We start from the raw sequence: 22,589 nt of genomic DNA on the forward strand, positions 1-22,589 counted from the left end.
ATTGTGTTCTGAATTATTTAGAAACATGAGGCAGATGCTCCTGTGGTCACCGAAGTGTAGGGTTTTCTTCTTCGGGACAAGCACGTCCAACTACACATGGCCAGCAGCACAGGGCCCGCTGCAGCCAGCCCTGGGCCAGGGGTCACCGCTCACTGCACAGGGTTTGATGAACACTGCTTTGGGCCGCCATCTCCCTGTATCCACTTTAAATTATGAATTCAATTTGTATACATGCCCCGGAGCTGTTGGAAATGTAGTGTATGGTTTTATAAATCTACTAAATTAAAAATGTATACTTATGAATCCTTCACAGTAGCTGTCAACCATGTACAAGGAATGCGGCTTCTAGCTGCAAAGAGGACTCCACACTCAGTTTCTACAGGAGACAAGTGTGGCCGGCATTCTTCAAAAACAGCCTGCTCTCAGAGCTCCCATCTCACCAGCCTCAACTCCTGTCCTATCAGGACCTACTTGTGATCTTCACTGGTCACCTGCATTCAACACACCTCCAGCCTCATTCTCCCATAGTTGGCATGGATTCCTGGGCTCTGTGTCTGTGTCCTACAGGATCCTCAGCCACGGACTTGCCCTGCTACCTAAAGTTTGACCTGAGAGCTCTGCCAAGCCCTCAAATTGCAGAACTAAGGATAATGATGGATAAGGAGTCAAGGACAGCACCCTGGCTTCCAGGGCCTTTGGGACAACTCTGTGGCTCGTGTCTTGGGAGCTCTCCCAAGTGGTCAGAGCCTCAGCTACCCACAGCCACCTGCCATGTCATACCTCCTGTGGCTTGTTCCCCATTGATCTTACTTTTCAACCCTCTATGGTACTTCCTGAGATCTCCTCCCAAATACATGCCCCTCACAGGATTCCCAGCCAGCACAGGACCTGCTTTCAGGAAACACCAACTGGCAATGTTCAGATTCTGATGTGGTTCCTTCCCAGCAAAGGAACTTGTTTGGGGGCTCCCATTGAACCCCTCCTGGACTTTAGACTCCACATGCTAAAATGGGGAATGTAGTAACACCTAATCCATCAAGCCTCTTCCAGGACTGCATGACCCACTGCTCATCAGAATAAAAGCCTCCAGCACTCTCATTATCATTCTGCCATCTAATCAACATCCATGGGTGTCTAAAGCATCAGGACTTTGGGGAGTTCAAGAGCAAATGAGGTTCTTTATTAAGGGGTTTCCACTCCTGATGGACAGGCGTGCTTAACATGACCTATACCACCTGTCCAGGTTACAGTGTTGATGTGGGTCAGTCAAGAGTGGCGTACTTGTAGCCTTGTGGCCTCCCTTGGAATGAACTTCACACTTTCACTAGCTTTACCCCTCCTAGTCAGTTCAGCAGTCCCTAGCCTCTACTCTGGTCCACCCGCCTTCCACTATGGGCCCCTGTCTTCCAGGCCGTTCAAAAACACCATCTATTCCAATACTCATAGTCTACAGCCCTCCTTCACCAGTGTGTCAACGGATAAGGTCCCCTGCTAAGCTCCTGGGAGCGGATTTAGGCTCCCTGGCTAAAACATGAGCTGCCTCACACATCTTTATTGATTCAGTAAAATAAATCTCTGCAGGAGCTAATATTGACTTTGGCTATGAAAATGGAAGTGAAAAACCAACTGCATATTGATTGGGAAGAAACGGAGACTGGCTGCTGGGTGGGAGACAAAATAGATTCCAACTGAGAAGTGGCAGCAAGGGTGTGAGGAGGAACAGCGAGTCAGGAGACCCAGTTCCGGCTACCGGTGACCCATGGCGCATCCTTGTGCAGAGGACAAAGCTCCTTTTTAAAGCCATAGTTGCACCAAAGTAAAAAAGCAAATGGGATAAGCCAGTGGTCCCCAACACCAGTGCATGGCCAGTTTGTCTAAGTCAACAATTTCTGGAAGCATCCTTCAGAGCCTCCCATGTGATGGTTAAAGGATGGTACCCTGCAGAGGGCACAGAATGGGCACCACTCACCTTAGTTCCCAGGCCACACGCCGGCTCTGCAAGCTGTCACTACTGCTGCTGAGTAGTCTAGGAGTCTTAGGTGGGGCAGCTTCCCAGATAGACAGATTGAGAGATGGAAACAAGGAGGTTGGAAGGAGGGGGCAGAGGGAGTGGGGTGAGGGTGTGAACCCAGAAAAGAGCTAGCATAGCATACGGCAGACGATGAGGCAGAGATGATCAGTGCTTAGGAGAACATGAAGGAAGTGGGATCCTGCAGACCAGAGTGATCAGGGGAGAGAGGCCGGCTATAGATTGCCTACCGTGGATTGGGCAAGCCTGGCTTCACAAGGCCCTAGCAGTGGTGTAATAGAGAAACAGATGCCATGGTAATGTGGGCCACTTTGGTCCTTTAGGAGAATGCCACTCCCCCAACCCCGACCCCACACACATATCACATGTACCAGAACAGCTAGTTCAAGCTCTGGGCGTCAGTGAGGCCTCAGAATACCTTCAAGTATCTCCTAGGGTGCATGCTCAAGGCACCTGAGTAGCCTTAGGGGGCAGAGAGGACACCAACTTTATTCATTCTGCAATCTGCCTGGAGCCCTTAGTGTTCTAGCTCAGGTGTGATGGACTTGGAATAACAATGACAACGATTGGAGTGACATTCATTCTAGTGTGGAGGTAGGCAGTCAGGCTATAGTGGACATCATAGGAGCTCCCAGTGCAGAAGAAACCACCAGGTAAGAGGTATGCCCCCCCCAAAAAAAGTATGTGGTCCTTATACACCCTCCTGGAAGAGCGAGGGGGACTTCAAGGCCATAGCCAGGGCTTATGGGAAACAGACTCTGAACATAGGGAAGGGTCCCAGGGTCTAAGTAGGAATCGTGTCCCGTGGGCCCTCACTCCCCATATATGTGCCTGCTCTCAGCCTGGCTTCCTGAACTGCTAAGTTCTCACCACCCTGTCTCTGCCACTCCCTCAAAGTGAAGCGAGGCATCCTAGCACCTGTATCTCTGCCTCCACCATCCTGGAGGGACCTGCACGCCTACCTTCAGTCTACCCCCACCATCGCTAGGACAGCAAGCTGCCTCTGCTCATGTGTGCTGCCTTGCCTGCTCTTCTGGGTCAGTTTATTTAGTGTGTTAACTCTACTTAGCTTGTGCCTGGACCAGCTGGAGAAGTCCACTTGGGAACTCAGCAGCACACGTGATTCTGGGTCGTGTGTGTGTGTGTGTGTGTGTGTGTGTGTGTGTGTGTGTGTGTGTATCCCCATATAAACCTAACCCATAAGGCCTGGTATGTGACAGGTTCCTATGACTGAGTCTAAAGGCTGGGAATAATCTTTGCAAACATGCCTACCAGTCAATAAGACAAGAAGGGAAGTCAAGGACCGGTGATGGAGCTCAGTGCTAGATTGCTTGCCTAGCAGGACTTTGGTCCCCCAATAAACAACAAACAACAAAACCCTTTTAGGAGAAAGGAGCTTGAGGCCTGGAGGTTGAGAGAATTTCCTGAGTTCTGGGTCCAGCCCTGCTTCAGGGGCCACATACCCACCCTCGCCAGTGGTGGCTCTGTCCCCATGCTGCAGAAACAGGCCTGGCACCCACACCCTAATCCAATCTGCAGCTCCAGCTTGTTAATTTTATGCTTCATCAGTTGGTGGTTGCAGGAGCCTTTAGCTTAGGCAGGATGAGGATCCGCTGGCATGGTCTGGTACTCCCCCACTGCAGCCTCCTCCGTTTGACTTTTGTGGGGTTCTTATTTGTATTTTTAATTATGTAAGTAACGCATGACTACGATCCTACTGCAAAAATGTTTGAGCACTAAAGAAAAATGAACACATGGATCCTTTTACACACACATCCCCCGCCCCCAGAAGTTGCTGTAATGCTTCAGTTTGTACCTCTAGTTGATTTTGCAGCAGAAATCCATTCTGTCTGCCTGGCAAAGAGGAAGAATGCCCTGCTTCTGAGAATGACCCTGCCCACAGGTCTAGGCAGAACTGCACATAGGGTTGGGGAATGTAACCGGCAGGGAAGAAGGTGTAGGGACCAGCCCAAGGCAAACGGCAGGTGGGAGGGGAGAGGGAGCGCCCTTACCTTGCGGTCATCTCTGAAGGCATCAGCTGTGGCAGTGAAGTGTGGGATGACCTTCTTACAGTGTGGGCACCCTGAGTGAGAAGGGACAGAGTGTCACACATGCCTGAAAGTGGCAGAACTGGGACTACTCTCTGAGACATCCTGCCAGGGTTCATTTGTTAACCTTGCCATTTAAATGTCTTCCACATCTCATCTGAGGGCGTGGGGCTTTGCAGGAGTCAATGCCATTGAGTCAGGGGGACATTCCTGCCTTAGAACTTCTCATCTGCCATCTGGCCTAAAGGGAGGCTTGTGATGGGCATCTGCAGAGAGTGTCCTGGAGACCAGAGGAGCGGGAGCCACAATGTAGAGGGACTTAGGAATGGACCACATGTTTTCAGGACTCCCCAAGTCTATCACACTGCCCTAGGGATGATGGCCAGTCACCTTTCCACTTCATGCATAAGAAAATGATAGGGGGAAGATGGGGTCAGAGGTAGCAATTCTGCCCATGTTCCTGCTTTGCTGATAGCTCCTGCCCCCTTCAATATCACCTACCCCTTCCTATAGTCTTAATCTTAATCTTGAAGGCAATGATGGACGCACTCAAGTGAGGCTGTGAGGAAGATGAACTACAGAGTCACCGGCAGCCCCCCAGTCCCTGCCCCAGGGAAAAGGCCCGTAAGTGGGGCAAGGGCTGTGGCATTCCACTTATGGCCCTTGCTTCTTGGTCTGTGCATCACTTTCTGTGCTGGAAAGTAGTACAGGAACCTATTTTGTGAGCCATTTTCTCCTCTGGTCACAGAAGTTGGGGAAGCCACAGGCCACATTGGTCTCTCCCTCAGGCGGAACAGATCAGAACCCAAACCTGGCCATTCTCACATTCATTCTCCAGATAGGAGTGCACAGAAGTGCCGTGGATAGACAGCTTTGACCCTGACTGTGGAAATCACTTCCGATGAAAACAGGTGGAAGGGTCACATGGCCACTGGGAGGAGACCTGGGTCCAGCCGCAGCTTCCTGACAAAGGCCTGCCTGTACAGCCCACTCGGGGAGGCAGACAGCTGACTCCACAGGGAATGGAAATGGCTTTGCTCCTCTGCTTTCTCCTCTTTAGAGTGAGATAATAATGACTGGCATTTCAAAGGGTTTTGTGAAACTAAATTAAGGCAAGCTACAAATTTAATCTGAATTTAGCATTTGAGTTGGTTCCTGAGATGGCTGGGACCACCCATATGGCCAGACTTGGGGAACAGCCAGCTGGCCCCAGAATAGAGAGATGATGGGGAGGAACTCAGGGATTTCCCAGCATCTGATGCAGGAACAGAAGAGGCCTGGGATGGTTATGGGTTAATTCGGAATAAATGAGCCCATGTGGCAGCTAACGGACAGATGACTTTTCAACTACCTGAAATGGCAATTATAAGTAACACCATTAATTTGGCCTAACAGAGACACGGAGCTCAAATTCATGAAAATGTCAGAGCACAGAGGAGTGATGTTACATAATTCCCAAACATTTAAAGAGCACAATCTATTGGTAGACTTATCCCGTGGGCAGCTACAGGCCCTGTGAAGGGCACAGGCCTACTAATAGCATGTTTCCTGGGTGGGCTAGAAATAATCTACCCCAGGCCTCACAATCCGGTTGCTCTATTAATGCCCCCCTTTTAACCTCCACTTATTGAAAGCATAAAAGTCAACTGTCAGCTCAGTGCAAGTTCCTACGCCGTCAATTTAGCGTACAGAGGCCTCAGATGCATGGCTTCTTGCATCTCATTTTCTCATTAGCTACAGAGAGGGCAAGGCAGATGAATAACTGGTGGGCTGGCTATATCAGGAAGCGCATGGGATGTTTCTGGGAGGTATCAGGTGGGACAGAGTAGGCATGGCTTCTTAAAATTTGGGGGTGAAAAACAAAGCACTTCCTCTATGAAGTAGGAAACCTGTTAGGCCTCCTGAAATGGAGGACAGAGGCAAAGGCGGAGGCCGGGCTGGAAAACCTCAACCCTAGAGAATCAACTGAGATGGTCTAGGAAAGGCTGTTCCCATGAGCAGATCATGCAGGAAGGTGTGGGCACAGAGAGAAGTGGGAAGTATAGAGAGGGGCAGGGAGGCCGACTGCAGAAGGAAAGTGGTAGGGAGGCCAGATGTGACTGGCCAGCCTTTTCTCTTTACTTTAGAATTTTATCTGGTACTTGACATTTCCGCAATACTTAGATTCTTTATATATAAATAAGGTGTGTGTGTGTGTGTGTGTGTGTGTGTGTGTGTGTGTGTGTGTGTGTGTGTAGCTCACAAGTAAGTATATTACCATCAGAAAGCACAGAAAGACTTCTTTGTCCTTAGATTCCACCCCCTCCCCACCCCACCCTCACCCCGCCAAAAAAGATGTAGCTCCCAGGAGCCCTGGGGCAAGATCTGAATACAGGGAACTAGTAAGAGACGGGAATGCTAGGACTAGGGCCTTCAGCAGCAGCTCCATCATACCATGGCACCGCTGTGGCCATGACAGGGGCGTGGAAGAGTTTTCTCAGAGAAGACCGGGAGCCCCTGAGGCTGGCAGGCTCAGGCTCCTTCCCCTATATTCTGGGTGCAGTCTGGAGAAGGCAGGCAGAGTAGTTTCAGCTTGGGAGGATCCCTGTGGACATAGAAACCTGTCTGCTCTTTGTGTCTCCCAGAGAGTCCCTCAGTGATAATGAGGGGTGGCCTGGACCAGAGGGAGGGAGCATTCCTGGGAAAGTATTTTGTCTAGTCTGTGAAGTTTACTTGGTGGCTGGTCACTGACCTGATTGTAGCCTACTGGTTGCTCACAGAGATCATGCTTGATGAATTGTGCCCGTGGCAGAGACAGGGTTGCCTGGGCTGCAGGAAGGGCCTGCCACTAACTTGCCACAAGGTCTGGAGCAAGTCACAAAAATCCTGGCTCTCAGCCCTTCATCCTCTTTTCTCTGAAGGGGCGGGCAGTCTTTGAGGAAATCAGTAAAGACCTTTGAACCTCTGAAAGCAAACCCCTGAGAAGAGGCCAAGGGTGAAGGCAAGGGAGGCTGTCTGGGTGTGCTGGATGCCTGAGGGATGGGGGCTGAAGCCGTGATCTACTAGGGCCTCTCAGACAGTGACGGTGACAATAAGAGACATTGCAGGCTACTGCACTGAACAGTGGGGACAGGAGTGGAGCAAACAGGAGGGCCGGCCACAACTGAGTGGGTTTACGACTAGACTGAGTGCCTGGCTTCTCTGTAGACAGGAGCTTTTATTATCCTCACTCCATTAAGCTGAGCTGTAACCTGGGGGAGAGCGAGAAGGGCAAGAGAAGAGTGGGACATGCTAAGATGCCTTCCCTCTAAGTGTCAATTAACAACTTCAAAACGGGATGCACAAGAACCCGAGGTCACAAACACCACTGTTAGCAGACATGTCACTTCCTCAACTTGTACTCCGATTAAAATGAGAATCATGGGGTTTGCAGGTGAATGTGCCTTTCCTACACCATGGTGTCAGACTCAAATAGATCAAAGCCTTTATGAAAGGTCAGTGTGGGGAGTTCTGAGGCCTCGGGTAAGGGCAGAGCCAGGAGGAGGAGAGTGGAAGGAACTGTGTGTGTGTGTGTGAGTGTGCATGTGTGTGTGTGTGTGAGTCTGTGTTTGTGTGTGTGAGTGTGTCTGTGTGTGTATGTTTGTGTGTGTCTGTGTGAGTGTGTCTGTGAGTGAGTGTGTCTGTGTTTGTGTGTGTGCATGTGTGTGTGCATGTGTGTGAGTATGTATGTGTGTGTGTGAGTCTGTGTTTGTGTGTGAGTGTGTCTGTGTGTGTGTGTGAGTGAGTGTGTCTGTGTGTGAGTGTGTCTGTGTGTGTGAGTGTGTCTGTGTTTGTGTGTGTAAATGTGTGTGTGCATGTGTGTGAGTGTGTGTGTGTGAGTCTGTGTTTGTGTGTGAGTGTGTCTGTGTGTGTGAGTGTGTCTGTGTTTGTGTGTGTGCATGTGTGTGAGTATGTGTGTGTGTGTGAGTCTGTGTTTGTGTGTGTGAGTGTGTCTGTGTGTGTATGTTTGTGTGTGTCTGTGTGAGTGTGTCTGTGTGTGTCTGTGAGTGAGTGTGTCTGTGTGTGTGAGTGTGTCTGTGTTTGTGTGTGTGAATGTGTGTGTGCATGTGTGTGAGTATGTGTGTGTGTGAGTGTGTGTGTATAGGGGGCAGGGTAAGGGGCAGTACAGGCAGCACGGAAGAACCCGGAGACCTCAGGAGACCACAACAGTGCCATGGGATGACAGAGCTGCTGGTAAAGGCCCTGGTTTCCTGTCTTCAGGTCTTGCCCCAGTGCTCCTGGGAGCTACATTGATGGGTTTTTTTTTGGGGGGGGGAACATGAATCTAAGGACAAAGAAGACTATCTTTCTATGCTTTCTGAGGTGCTAACATACTTACTTGTGAGCTACACACATACACACACACACACACACACACACACTCACACATACACACAGAGACTGTAGGCCTAGGGAGAGAAATATATCCCCAGTGATAGCAAGAACCTGATGAGGACTGACAGGGGGCAGTAATGAAATTTTTAGGCTCTCTCTCAGCCGCTGGTGAAATTGGGAGTCCTGCTTCAGGTACACACGATTCCAGAGTTGACCAGCAGCTGTCCTGGTACCCGGGGTAGGGGCTCCTTTTGATGTGGTGGGGCCGAGCCCTCTCATGAACACAGGCTACTTACAAGGGGCGTAGAACATGACCAAGGCGTGCTTCTTCTTCTTCAGGGAATCCCGGAAGTCATCCCCGGTCAGATGTAATACACTTGTCTGTTGTTCTTCCCATGTGGGCTCTGGAGGTGGGGGAGCCTCAGGGCTGCAGAGGTTGGGAGGAGGCACAATGATGAGGAACTGCTGACAGACAGGTACAAGCCCCACCCCACACACCCAGCCACCGTAGGACACAAATGATCACAAACACATCTCTTCTTGCTTAAACACCAACAAATCTGTCCCATCCATGAAGAGGTGGGAGACCTGGCACCATTTGAGCCAGGCACACCCCTGGTGTGGGTCACCATCCCTGCAGAAGGCACAGAGCCTCCTCCACCTGGCTCCCTGGCCCTTCCTGCCTGCCGTCTAGGGGCCCCTGAGGGACCTTCCATCATCTTCTTTGAATTGTTCGTTCTGGCAGAGAGAGCACCAGCCAAGAAGTGAGGGATGCCCGGGCTCCAGTCCAGATTACTTGTAAGACCTGTGACTTTACGGAGAGTGATCAAACCCCTCTGCATCTCCATTTGCTTTTCTGTTACATGGGACAGTGGTACCTGGGATGGTAGCGAAGGACACAGGGAGCTTATGTGAAGTTTCTGCTCAGCCCAGCCTAGTGAAGCTGGGTGTGCTAATAAACGGCAGGCACTGGATAAATGCAACCATTTCCTAGTTTCTGCTTGTCCACCCCTCTCCCATCCCATTCTGCCTCAAGCCAGGATAAAGCTTCCTGTAGTTCAGATATGACTGTGTCCCCCAAGGCCTATCTGTTTTCAGAGTGGCACTGCTGGGAGGAAGCAGAAACCAAGGTGGGGTGTGACGGGAAGTCTGTTTTAGGTCACTGCCAAGTAACCATAAAATGACACTTCCCAAACTGAGGCAAAACAAACCTTTCTCTTTGTGGGTTGATTTTCTCGGTATTCCTTACCGTAGGGGAAAGCTGGCTAATGGTGAGTCTTATTTCTGCTACAACCCCGTACCGCCATCCCAGGCCTCAGTTCACAGTGGCGTGGAGCCTCTCTGACCTGCCACTTTTCACAAGCCCTCTAACAGTACGTCCTAAGTTCTGTCCCATCTCTCACAGCCTTCTCCTCCTCCAGTTCTATTCTGCACCTCTACAATTCTCACCAGACCTTATGTGACTCCCAGGATCGATCTTCAGTGGCTTCCATGGCTGGGGATACCATGGACTTCCCTCTCATCCAAGCCTGTTTCCAGCCAGATGCTCCACTGCTATCTCAAACCCACCAAAACTTGGAACACGTTACTTTTCTCTCCAGTCCCTCTTCCTCCCCCAAAGTCTCCATGCTGGCCACAGTTCCATGGGCTGGTAACTAAGACCAACTCTTCACTTTTCTTTATACTCTAAGTCCCCTGGCTACATGGTTGGCTGCACCAACTTGTCCTTTCTGCTTGCCCAGTCCCTGAATGCAGTTTTGCTGGCTGTACACTGGTGGACACATCTCAGTAACCTGGGGCTTGGCAGTAAAACCATGTGCTTTGTCTGGCACCGTCTGCTTGCCCTGCTGCTGGATGAGACCCCCTTCCACCTTCCATCCCAGAATCATCTGCTGTCTGACACCAGAAAGGCTGTTTTCTAAATGCCTCAAAGAGCTACTGCTTGTCTCTGGGTGGTGATCCTAACCTCTCTGAACTTAAATGTCTTCTCAAGACATTTATTCTCAGGAATAAAAATTCCGGCCTCAGGATTTGTAGATGAAAACAGGGTTTGGGCTTTGGTTCATGGATAGAACCCTTACTGCCTTCCTGAGTGAGACATGGACAGCAAGCATGATAAGCTACCTGCTTCAGAAACCAGAAGGGAACCAGACCTCGCCTTCTAGCATGGAGGCATGGCTGCTCAGGCTCCTCTCCTGGGGAGCACAGAAAAATGGGAGCAGCAGCAGTGGGTGGGACCTTGCCACTTCCTTTTCTCTTGCAAGAGGCATCTGCCAAGCCTTGTGTTATCTGTGTTCCTATTCCATACAAGGCGTCTCTCCAAACGCCGTGGCTGGGAGACACATGCACAGCCTCGAGTCCAAGCTTGAGAAATGAGAGTTTCAGAATCTTAAGTCTTTACATACACTTGCTACACCTGATGTGTCCTGGATGCACATCCAGGACCAGAAGCAATCCAGCTACTGCTATTCTGCCTGCTTTCCTTGTTGCTCAGTGACTTCCAAGTCTTGCCTGCATGTGAGCATCATTACCTCAGGTATCAGGGACCTCTGTAAAGGCCAGAATATGGTTTCTTTCACTCCTTTCCCCTCCTTTTCTGAAATGAGAACACAGCCTGGAATATTAAAGTTTGCATGGACACTGGAGTGTAGCAGCAGTGGGCAGGGTCAGGCTACAGCAGCACTGTAATAGCTTTTGCTTCTCTAGCATGGCTGGAGGCTTCTCCTCTTCTCAGGGTATCAATGTTGCAGACAAACACCCCCCCACTCATGGAGGGGAACACTAATAACTGAGGCTCAAATTCCTCTGGGTCTTTAGGTCAGCAATGGCAGAACCTCTCAGGCTCTCTACTTGCAGGTAGAATGGGCTAAGTTGTGTCCCCCAGATTCACACGTGGAAGCCCTTATTTGTCAGTACCTCCAGTAACTGCAGCTGGAGACATTAAGGTGAGGCCACTACAACAGGTCCTTCATACCGTATGACTGGCATTCTTATAAGTGGCGGTGAGGGAGGTCACAGTGCCACACACAGAAGAAAGGGTAAGTGAAGGCATAGTTAGAAGATGGCCACTGTGGTGGTTAGTTTTGTCAACTCGTCACAACCTAGAATCACCTGGGAAGAGTATCAACAAGCAACTGTCTATCAGGATGTCCCGTGGGCATGTCTGTGTGATTGTTCTGATCACCCTGGTTGACGAAGGAAGACCCAGCCTGAAAATGGGCAGCACTATTTGTTGGGGTTGGGCTGTAGACTGTACATAGCAGAGGAAGTGAGGCATGCCTGAATTCGTCTCTCTCAGTTCTTTACTGTGAATATGATGCATCCCGGTGCTTCCAGATCCTACCCTGATCTTCCTACAGGGAGGGACTGGAACTTGGGATGATAAGCTAAAGAGTAATGCAAGTTACTCTTAACAAATACCTACACCCCAAGAAAAGGCCTCCAAATAACCAACCCCACTAACATCTTGAACTGCCACTTCTGGCTTCCAGGAAGCTAACAAATAATGCACCTCTGACATTATGCCAACCAGACTCTCATGCTTTGTTATGGGAATCTAGAACACTAATGCTCAAGTGAGGGGGCCATGAGAAATCTCTGTCCCAAATCTTGAATCCTGGAAGCCAGCACTGTGGACACTCCAAGACATGCAGCCTGACCACTAATAAACCTGGGGCAAAATGAGTTCAGCTCTGTGATGACAAGCTGGTGTGCCTGTCCTGTACACACAGAGGATAAAACCTGGGGCAGAGAAGGCAAACAAGAATGGTGGCTGTTGCCTTTTGGACCTGCACAGGAAAGTAACTTTAGGTTGAGGGAGTCAAATCTCTTGACTCCTTGGGCCCCAATTCAAGGACAGGGGGTCTTAAAGTGCATTGCTGTATGTGGTGTTTTCAATGAAAATGGTCCCCACTGGCTCATAGGGAGTGGTATTATTTGAAAGGATTACGACCTGTAGCCTTGTTGGAGAAACTATGCTATTGTTGATGGGCTTTGGGGTTTGAGAAGCCCCAGTCTCTCCCAAGCCCATTCTCTCCTTCTCTTCCTGCTGATCCAGATGTAGAACTCTCAGCTACCTCTCCAGCACCATGTCTGCCTGAGTGCCTCCATGTTTCCCACCATGACCATAATGGACTAAACCTTTGTAAGCCAGCCCCTTTGTAAGAGTTGCTGTGGCCATGGTGTTGCTTCCCAGCAATAGAAACCCTGAGACAACTTCTCTTCCTCAGGACCACCTCCAGGGGCTGGCAGCTAGTTAATTAGAACACACTATCAAAGCCAAGAAACTTACTTGTGCATCCACTCAATAAACTTCTTCTTTGTTCTGAGTGCAGGCACTGCTTGCTGCTCGCCATTCTTAAAATACTTGAGGGTAGGAAACGCTGAGATGTGAAATCTTCCTGCCAGGGCCTCATTGACGGTAGCATCGACAGCTGCAAGGACACCAGAGCTCTGGGATGGGGGAAAGGCCAACCATGCATTACAGCCTCAGAAGTGGCACTGCTGGAAAGAGGAGCCCAGGTGCTGGCCAACCCTCCCCAGGGCCTTGCTGGATCTAACTGGAGGTGCCTGGATCTCTGGGCTTACCTATCACAGGGAACAATTAAACCCTGGCACGTCCCTCTCTTCTTAGTGATGGGCTAAGATGAGGCTTCTGAACCTGCCTCTCCAATCATGCTGGGCAGAATAGGGCCTTCTTCAAATAGTCAGGATCCCAAGGAATAGAGGGAAATAGGCAGAGATCCCCCAGTCAGCGATAGGAACATTGTCTCAGAGGCTTTCTGCCCTATGCTGTCCCTGGGAGGGACCCCTGACAGGGATGCATTTTTACTAGGGGACACGGAGGTACTGGAGGCCTCCAGAGACAGGGAGAGGCACTCTGGAGAGTCACAATGACTCTAGGAGCCACTGGCTCTTCAGAGGGAATGGTGAGACTCAGGAAGGGGAACTTACCTCAGCATCTCCGTGGAGGACTTCAGCAGCACCCTCAAACTCCGGCTTCATTTTCTTACAGTGTCCACACCCTGTGGGGCGAGGGCAAGGAAAGGTATTTTCATGGTATGGAGGCCCTCGCATTCCCATGCTGCTTCCCAAAGACTCCAGGAATCCAAATACTGAGAGACAACAAGTGCCAACTCAGTTCATGGAGGTGGACTGAGGTCACCAAGACCGAGGGACATAAATGAATATGAACAACACATGTACTGCATATCCAGTCCTGGGGTGCTGGGTCCTGGAGTAGTGCTGCTGCAAAGCCTTACTAGAGTCCTACAAGCTAGGAACTGACACAGCCACTAGTTTACAGGTTAAGAAACTGAAGCACCAAGATGGTGGTGGATGGCTGCCTGAGACTGACCAGACAGACAGACAGACAGTCAGTGGTGCGCTGCAATCCCCCCCCCCAGCAATCCAGCAGGAAGCCCTACTATAGACCACATATACTTCATGGTCCTGTGTTACAATTGCTGGTCATCTTCTCCTGGCTACAGGGTGGGAATTAGTAGCCACAGAAGCAAAAACATAGGAAAAGTTAAGTTCTGAATCCCCATTGGGGAAGCTGTAAGGCAACAGGACCTACTTACATCCAAACTAATAGCATTCCTTGGGGTAGAACCTGTTTTGCCTTTGACTCACAAGCATACAAGTGCATCCAGATGTCATGAAGAACAGAATTTGATTCATTAAAAAGCAAACAGGGGCCAGTGGGAGGGCTCAGTGGGTAAAGGTGCTTGCCGCCAAGCCTGATGACTTCAGTTGGATTCCTAGGTCCCAGATGGGAGCAGGAGAGAACCAACCTCTACAAGTTGTCCCTTGACCTCCACATAGCACATGTATGCATAGTACATACACAGGCATACATGCACACACACATATACACAAATAGATAAATGCAAAAAATCAAAACATCAATAAAACAACAAACCAAAAAACCCCAGACACTTTGTGGACAACATTAGGGGATGAGAGAACTCTTTCATTTTTTACTGAAAGAGGGGTTTCTGGCTTTGGATGCTAAGAGCCCAAGTGGCGAGGAGGGTGAACAGCTGCATGGTGCTCTCAAAGGGAGCCCAGTTGCATGGGGACCTGACATAAATGAGTCTTAGAACCCGCTGAGAAGTGGTGCCCTTTTCTTGGGGGTGTGCTAATTATGTGGGGTTTAGGTTGTTAGGAAAAATAGAGACAAAAAGAAAGGAAGACAGACCTCCTACATCTTTCCTTCCCAGAAGCCAACTGAGCAACTCAACTGACGTTCCTCCCTCCTCCATTGGAGCCTTGCCTAGGATGGAGTGTGAGTCCTGCACAGCACTACAAAGCCCAGCTCCTGGTGGCACAGTGGCAGAAGCCCTCTCCACCCCACTCCTGTCTTCTCCAGCCCATTGCCACCCTGTCCCAGTGGAGGGCACTGAGGACAGGGCTCAGTCAAGGAAAGTGCCTCTGACCGACTCCGGCTCAGGCAGTAGCTGCCAGCTGTGTCAACATGCTGGCTCTTCCCAAATGGCCTTTTGGCAGAGATATCACAAGCCACCTTCACGTGGAGGCTCCGAAGTACCCAACCAACAGGCAAGGAGAGGACACAGGGACCCTCAACTTCTGTTTAGGGAGCATCCCACTCCTGCTGGGTTAAAACAAAAGGGAAGAGAAGTTTTCAGGCATTGGCTCTTCCAGTCAGAAGATAGAGAGGACCAAGGCCTGTGGCTTGGAACAATTTATTGTTCACTGGATGCTCTGAGGAGATGAACCAGAGGAAGAGCCTCCCTGTGGCTTCTTCCTCTGTGCTGTGTGTTTGATTGCACACTGACAGACTCTAGTCTCAGAGCCTGACTCCTCCAAGGCAGGACGGGAATTTTCTACTCTGCCTCCACATGAAACAAAGTGACCATCATTTAACTGACACAATGAGTAGTTATTGGACAGCAACAAGAACAGGCCTAATTAATCTGAAGAGTACAAGAGTGACCAGGGGCTTGGGAAGACTATTGGAGGATACAGATGAAAGGGCACATATCAAATAAGCAACAGGAACACAATGACCCAAACTTCAGAGGAAGGACAGCCTTAGAACACAGATGTCCCAGGTAGGTCCCACTCAGTAGTGCAGAGTTCTGCTGCAAGGCAAGGAAAACCACTGGCCCAGAAACTGTCCCCAAAGGTTCCTCTGAGACACTGAGCTCTGGTCCCCAGGGCTGCTTCTGGATGGCATAGGGGGTCATCTGACTCTACTGGGTGTCATCTGATTAGAACCCCATTAACTGTAGGACTGTCAAAGTTGTCATTATTTTGAATTATAAAATCATGCTTTCCAGAAACAAACATCTTAGCATTGTCACAAACCATCTGTCTTTTTCCTTTTCATTAAGAATTAGGTTTAAAAGGTTGGCTGGTTGTTTTTCACACATAAACATTTGTACCTTCAGATTACGAAAGCAGATCCCCAGGAAGGACCACAATCGCCCTTTTAACAGAGCATACTTGCTATTTCCCTGTGCCGCCCGCCCCCCAGTTAGAAATGTGCAGCCTACCATCATCTGGGGACCTCAAGCTAGCCTCTTTCCAGACAGCAGTAGGAGGGAGGAGAGGCAGCCTTGGAGGCTGAGTCTTGGCTGCTAACAACTCTACTACAAGTTCTTCTCCCTCACTAATGCATCCAGCCCCAAATTCATGAGTAACTTTGAAGGGATCCTAGGTCTTCTCATTAGTCCTAGACTAAATGGTTAGCAGACTGAAATGGTCCCTGTCTCATAAGAGATGGGTGGAGGAGGGTGAGGGGCCTTATGGATGTCCAGACTCAGGTAACCTTGCATACTAAAAACTACATTAGGAGCAAAAGAGGATAGTCTGTGGGAGGGTCTACTGACTTAGCACGAAATACACTGTGATTTGAGAGCATTTGCTTGAACTAAAAAGAGAGGAAGAAATGCTTTGGGGTTTGTAGTCAGGATAAGGAAGTCCTATGGTGCTTACAGGGACCTCACAGGGCTACCTCCACGCATCTTATGCTATGCTCGAAGTTCACTCCGTTCTCCTGCCTGAGGCTGACCTCCTCTCAGCAGGCAGAGTTCACACTGTACAAGAAGCCTTGGAGAAAAGCAAGACAGAGACTCTCCTGCTGGGGCGGGGGGAGTTGGAGGGGCTGGGTCTGTCACCCCAGAATCCAGCTCAGCCTAGAGAAGGCAGGGAGTGGCCACCACAGAGCCCCAAACCTGCACTTCCAGAAACAAGCTGGCCCAGAAGAAGGTCCCCCAATACTCTGACCTCTGAGTGTGATGTGGGTGGTACTGCTGGTAGGGCCTGGACAGCGGGATTGCCGTGGAGGTCAGTGGATAGAAAACAGGAAAGCCTATGAATGGAAAATCACTCTTTCTTTCTAAATGTCCTAGCTGATGCGGCAGGATCCTTGAGGATGAGGGAATTCACCTTGTACTACCTTCATGCCTTTATCAGGTTTCTGTTCTTTGATGCTACTGCCCTGCTGGGGTGGAAAATGGGCTCTATACCACCTGCCAGCTTCCATCAACAGAGGGCCAGAGGCAGGCTCAGAGAGTGAGAATTGGCTCGCTGGGCAGTGGGGCTGTGATCAGCCACAGTGCTGTGCTGGGCATGAAGATGGCTAACCCTTTAGATTCTTCAGCTCACATGGCTCTCTTCCTCTCAGGGCTGAGTAAGGAAGAGTTTGTTTTCTGTACACGACCACTTAAAACTATTCCAGCAGCCCCACGAGACAAATGACAGAGAGCAGTGGGCTTGTGGCTCTAGGAAATGAAATGAGAAGTCCGCACAGGTTCACCGTCTTCATCACAGCCCCGCCCTGATGGATAAGACTGTTGAGGACAGCATCCCTCCAGAGCCCCCTGTGCTCCCCCTGGTTTGGGCCCCACTTTGAATCTTTCCAGCTCACTTCAGCTCCATTGATGGAGCTGTTTTTCTTCTAGTCATAAAATACCTCACTCAGGTATTCCCACGGCATTTAATTTTAGGTTGCCTTGTGATGGATCAGTGCTATCTCCTGATATTTATGAGCAGCCAGGGTCTCTTTTCACAATATAAATCATATCACATCCCCTTGCTTAAAACTTTCCAAGGGCTTTCTGCCACAGGTGGCAGACTCACTTCTAAGCTCCTTATTATCACCGAAAGCCCAGTACCATCTGGCTGCCACCTGCCCGTCAGCCTCGGCTCAGCTCACTTCCTCCGTCCTTCATGCTACAGTCTCTCTCCCTTCGCATCAAGCTTACTGCTACCTCAGGGCCCTTGAAGGAGTTCCCACCCCACCTCAAATACTAACCTCCCTGCCCTCCCCTCAGTTTATGTGTAACCCCTCCTTCTTATGCTTCTGTTCAAATTCCAATCTTAACCTCTCTGACCCTGCAAACCAAAGAGGCCTCACCCTATCCATCTTTCTTCTAACAACCAGCATTCTTCCCTAATTTTATCCAATGTGCCCTGGGCCATCTGTTTATCTGCTTCCTGTCTCCTCAGCTGAACAGGAAGGGGTCAGCTGTCCGTCTGGTTGACTCTGATGTCAAACGCCACTCTTTCTGTTTTGCTATGTTTTGTTTTAAATGAGAACCTTGGGGCTGCACTGTCCAGGTTTATACCTCTGTACCAAAGTGCTATAATAGCTAGGATACGTGTAGGCCTACGTGTCAAGGGCTTGGGCCCCAGTCCATGGCGCTATTACAAAGTGGTAAAACCTTGAAGATGTGGGGTCTAGCGGGAGGAAGTTAGAAATTAGACCCCTGGGGCTGTGCCCTCAAAAGTGACAATGGACTGCAGCCCATTCTTCTTCCTCTTTGTTTCCCAGCCAACTCTGAGGAAAGTGGCCTCCTTTACCACGCACTCCAGTCACCATGTCTGCCTCACCACAGCCTAAAAAGAAATGGGGCCAATGGATCATGGACAGAAACCTCTGAACTGTGAGCCAAAATATGCCTCTCCTCAATTTTTAAGTTGATTATCTCAGGTATTTTGGCCTAATGATAGAAAACTAACACAAAGGCTTAACCAGATGAAATGTTTTATGGGCAGGGGTACAAATCCTTGCTAAAGGGACTAAACATGCCTTCTTTGCAAAGTCAGTGGTCAAGGTACTTACTGTGCACATACATTCTCTCCCTGCTACCAGAGGGTACTTCCCCTGCCCCTTCCCTGTTTTGACAATTGTCTTCAGAGATCTCCAGCCTTCTAGATGCTGGTCTAGCATTTCTCATGCCTATGATAGAGCTCACTAGAAATCATTAAGATTTTCCACGCTAGCACCTTTCCTGCTTTTCAAATGAGACACAAATGCTAGGTATTCAACTTCTTCAGACAGAGTTTATGATGAGAGGCCCACGGAAGCCCAGACTGGGGAAAGGTCTGGTTGAGTAATGTCCTCTTCCTTAACAACATCTACTTGGGGGAGCTATGGGATACACAGTGTCTGTGTTACCCCAAGTCCCGATCTCCTGGGTCTTGCTTTCCAGGTGTCCCTGGCTATGTGAGCTACAGGACAGTCAGGAACCGTAGATGTGAGGAGTACAGCTCTGGCCTGCTGCATAGTGTCCACACGGTGATTTGACAGGCCATTAAATTTTATGGCCAAACTTCCTTGTTGTTTTTTTTTTTTTTTTTTTTTTTTTAAATCATCGCTGTAAGTGTGCTAACTACTAACTCTGTGATCCATGGAGGTCTGACACAAACACCTCTATTCCATTCTCCCCTGGTTCCAGGGATGCTGGCCTCCTGTCACCCCCAAACCCTCAAACACCTTTGGATTATATGGAATTCACCTCTACTGACAATTGTATTATAGAGTAGCATGGGCTTTCCTGGATTCTGAAAGCAGAATTTTCCAGGAGGTCAAACCCATCTGTAAAACTCCCTGCAAGCTCAGTTCAGTGGGTTTCCTACGAATGCCAGTAGAATCGCAGATGTCTGGGTACCATCAAGGGCCAAAGCTGACTGGCTGACCCCTTGGGACTGAGTCACGCCCTGATAGACACTTCTATTTATCACAGCCCTTCATCCCACAGGGGTCTCCCCACCTTTTATGTTATTATAAAATGTGGATGACAAGCTTTTAACATTTTATTTGCAGGTTTCAATCCTGAGGAAATAATCTGACGTGGACAAATATTTATGCATGTTAGTGTTCTCGGCAGTGTGACTTATAATAGGAAATCCAGTAAACAACTCAAAGTCTCAACATTATGTTACTGGCTAAGCAATTTGCAGTGCTATTATCTGATGTGACATCATGTAGCCACCAAAAGCATGCACAAAAGAGAAGTGTTTTCAGTAACATAATGGGATATCAAGAAGACAACGTAAAGGGAAAAGATGCATAGATTAAAAAAAAAAAAAAAAAAAAAAAAAAGGTAAAGTTCCTTTCCCTGACCAAAGATAAAATAAAAAGTTAGTTAGAAGAGAAGTGAAATGAAAAAGTAATGTTACAAAAAAGACAGGACAGTGTTGCCATATTCTGGGGTAGATTTCCTAAGCAAAACACAAATGGGAAAGGCAAACTCACAGAATGGCTAAGTGCTGAGGTGTGGCTTCCAGGACTGCTTGGGCTAATTTTAATCCTATTGCACTGGTTCAGCCATGTGACCTTGGACAAGTTCATTAGCCTGATGTTATCTCTGTTTTTTTTTTTTTTTTTTTTAATAAAACTGGGACAATGATACAGGATTTGTGGTAAAGATGAAACCAAGTAATGTATGTCTAGAATTAACACCTGATCCATAACAATTACTCAGGAAATACTACAATGTGGCTACAAAAACACAAAGCTTCGTATAAGGAGACCCCCTCAGCAAAGTTAAAGCAAGCTATAGACTAAGTGAGAGCATCAGAGATGGAGGGGGAAACACCAACAGATAAAGACTAATACCCATAATGAGAGAGCTCTGGATAAAAACATGACAGCCCAGGGGGAGGGGGCAAGAGTACGACTAGGTGGCTTTCACTGAAAAACCTTGAAAGGCCGGAGTGCTAGTTTGGCTCTTAAATGCCCTCCCCAAAATCTCATGTGACTGGAGGTTTCCATTATTCCCTGTAAGGGCATAGTCCCTTGCCTTCTCTGACTACCCTGGCCTCCTCCCACATGTGCACCCTGCCATGATGCTCTGCTTTGACAAAGGCCCCAAGGCAATGGGCTAAGTGACCATGGATTAACACCACTGAAACCGTGAGCCAAAAGTACCTCTTGGCTCATTTAAACCTGTGCTTTCTCAGGAACATTTTCAGTGATGGAAAGCTGGCTAACACAGCAGGTTACTGCATGAACAGTGGTTTCGTTCTGCAAGCAAAGACTGACAATATTGGTGTGTATTCACTACTTCTGCAGCAATGACCTCAATTTGTGACAGAAAACAACCTAAAGAAGGGAATATTTCTTTTGGTTCATGGTTTTCAAGAATTTTGGTCCACTGTGACAGGGAAGGCGTGGCAGAGTCACTTCATGGACTGCAGTGGGAATTCATACCATGATGGACCAGGATGCACAGAGTTAGGCCAGAATGAAGGGCCTGATGGTTACTTTCAAAATCTTATCCTCAGTGACTTGTTTCTGCCTGTTGTACCCCAACCTCCTGAAGGCTCTACAGTCTCCCCAAAATAGTACTATGGGTTGGGGAATAATCATTTGAAACTTGAGGCTGTAAGGGACATCTCATACTCAGTCCATAGCTTAGCCACTTCCCTATGGCTGTGATAAAACACCATGACCACGGCAACTCACAGAAGGAAGGGCTTATTTGGACTAATGGTTCCAGACGGTCAGACTCCATCACCATCAAGGCAAGGAAGGGAGACAGCAGGCAGCGTGCACAGCAGAGAGCTCCGCTTTCAAATCACAGGCAGGAAGCAAAGAACAAACGGGGAATGGTGAGTTGCTTTTAAAATCTCAAAGTCTACCTCCAGTGACGTACTTCCTCTAGCAAGGCTACACCTCCTAAACCTACCAACTGGGGACCATGCTGACCATTTCTAGGCCTACAGAGGACATTCTCATTGCACACATGGACAATCTCTGTTACTGAGAGAAGTTCCAAAACAATGAGTCCATCCATGGCAAGCAACTTCACTTTGTCAATTAATCCTAAATACTCACACATGGGTCCCAATTTATGTCTAAAAATGTTTCCTGTATTGTTTGAATAGTGACAAATTGAGGACAAATGTCTATCAATAGGGGATTTGTTTAAACTTTACGGCATCTCCAAATCATAACACACTATGCAGTGGTTAGATTTAAATGTCAACACTTATATCTACACGAAAACATCAGAACCTACTGGTAAGTGAAAAAAGTCAAATCATAGGAAAATGAATTTAAACAATGACCCTACTCATATTAAAATAGGAGCAGGAAGAGGAGGAAGAGGAGGAGGAGAAGAAAAGAAAATTCTCATCACGTGGACGAAGCACTTCAGAAAAAAATGGAGATGCTGACTTTGGTAGTGTCCAACCCTGGGGTGGAGAGCAGCCTAGGAGAGATGGTATCCAACTGTTTACACTGTATTCTTACACAGCCCCTGAATGCTACACTGCCAGCAGCAGGCAATCTTATTATTATTAAACCATCTGTGTAATTAGAAAAGAAGCATCAGGCTTCTTGGGCATGATAGTTGCACAGTCTATACAGATGTTGACAAGAAGGCCAGTTTTACTACATGCTACCCTAAAGACATTAGAGGCAAGGGACAGGGGGCTGGAGACATGACTAGGTGGCAAAGAGCACTTGCTGTCTATCCTCATAGAGGACCTGGATGTGGTTCCCAGCACCCACATGGTGGTTCACAGCCATCTATAACTCCAATATCAGGGGATCCAACATCCTCTTCTGGCCTCCCCAGGTATCAGGCAAGTATATAGTGCAAATACATACACGCAGGCAAAACATACATATAAAATAAATCTAAAATTTTTTATTTTATAAAGGAAAAAAACAAAAAGAAGGAAATGAAAGGGCAAATATTAGCAAACTGATGCCTCCAAATGGAGTGGTCCTCTCTAGAAATGGACTGGAGGTAGTTTTGCTTTTCTGTCTTTTGTGTCATTTATATTTCTCCATACTGTGCAGGTACTCTCCCCCAAACCAACAAAGGGGCTGAGAGATGGGGCTCTCCTGGGAGAGTGCTTTACTGGCACACACAAAGCCCTGGGCTTGGCCCCTA

The 22,589-nt window shown here is 48.6% G+C and overlaps 2 protein-coding genes across 2 annotated transcripts in view; both read right to left on the bottom strand.

The window, feature by feature from the left end:
• Dtx3l (deltex E3 ubiquitin ligase 3L) overlaps positions 1-22,589 on the bottom strand; it is a 795,722-nt gene that overhangs the window by 326,502 nt on the left and 446,631 nt on the right. The window lies entirely within an intron of this gene.
• Positions 1-22,589, bottom strand: part of Pdia5 (protein disulfide isomerase family A member 5) — an 87,603-nt gene that overhangs the window by 2,153 nt on the left and 62,861 nt on the right. Inside the window, exons 12-15 of the mRNA XM_051191404.1 lie at positions 13,384-13,454; positions 12,722-12,882; positions 8,727-8,857; positions 4,042-4,112 (exon numbers count right to left, since the gene is read on the bottom strand). Of these exons, the coding sequence (XP_051047361.1) occupies positions 4,042-4,112; positions 8,727-8,857; positions 12,722-12,882; positions 13,384-13,454 (434 nt within the window). The remainder of the gene's footprint in view (positions 1-4,041; positions 4,113-8,726; positions 8,858-12,721; positions 12,883-13,383; positions 13,455-22,589) is intronic.

The sequence above is a fragment of the Phodopus roborovskii genome, unplaced genomic scaffold, assembly GCF_943737965.1.
Source record: "Phodopus roborovskii unplaced genomic scaffold, PHOROB, whole genome shotgun sequence".
Classification (NCBI taxonomy): Eukaryota; Metazoa; Chordata; class Mammalia; order Rodentia; family Cricetidae; genus Phodopus; species Phodopus roborovskii.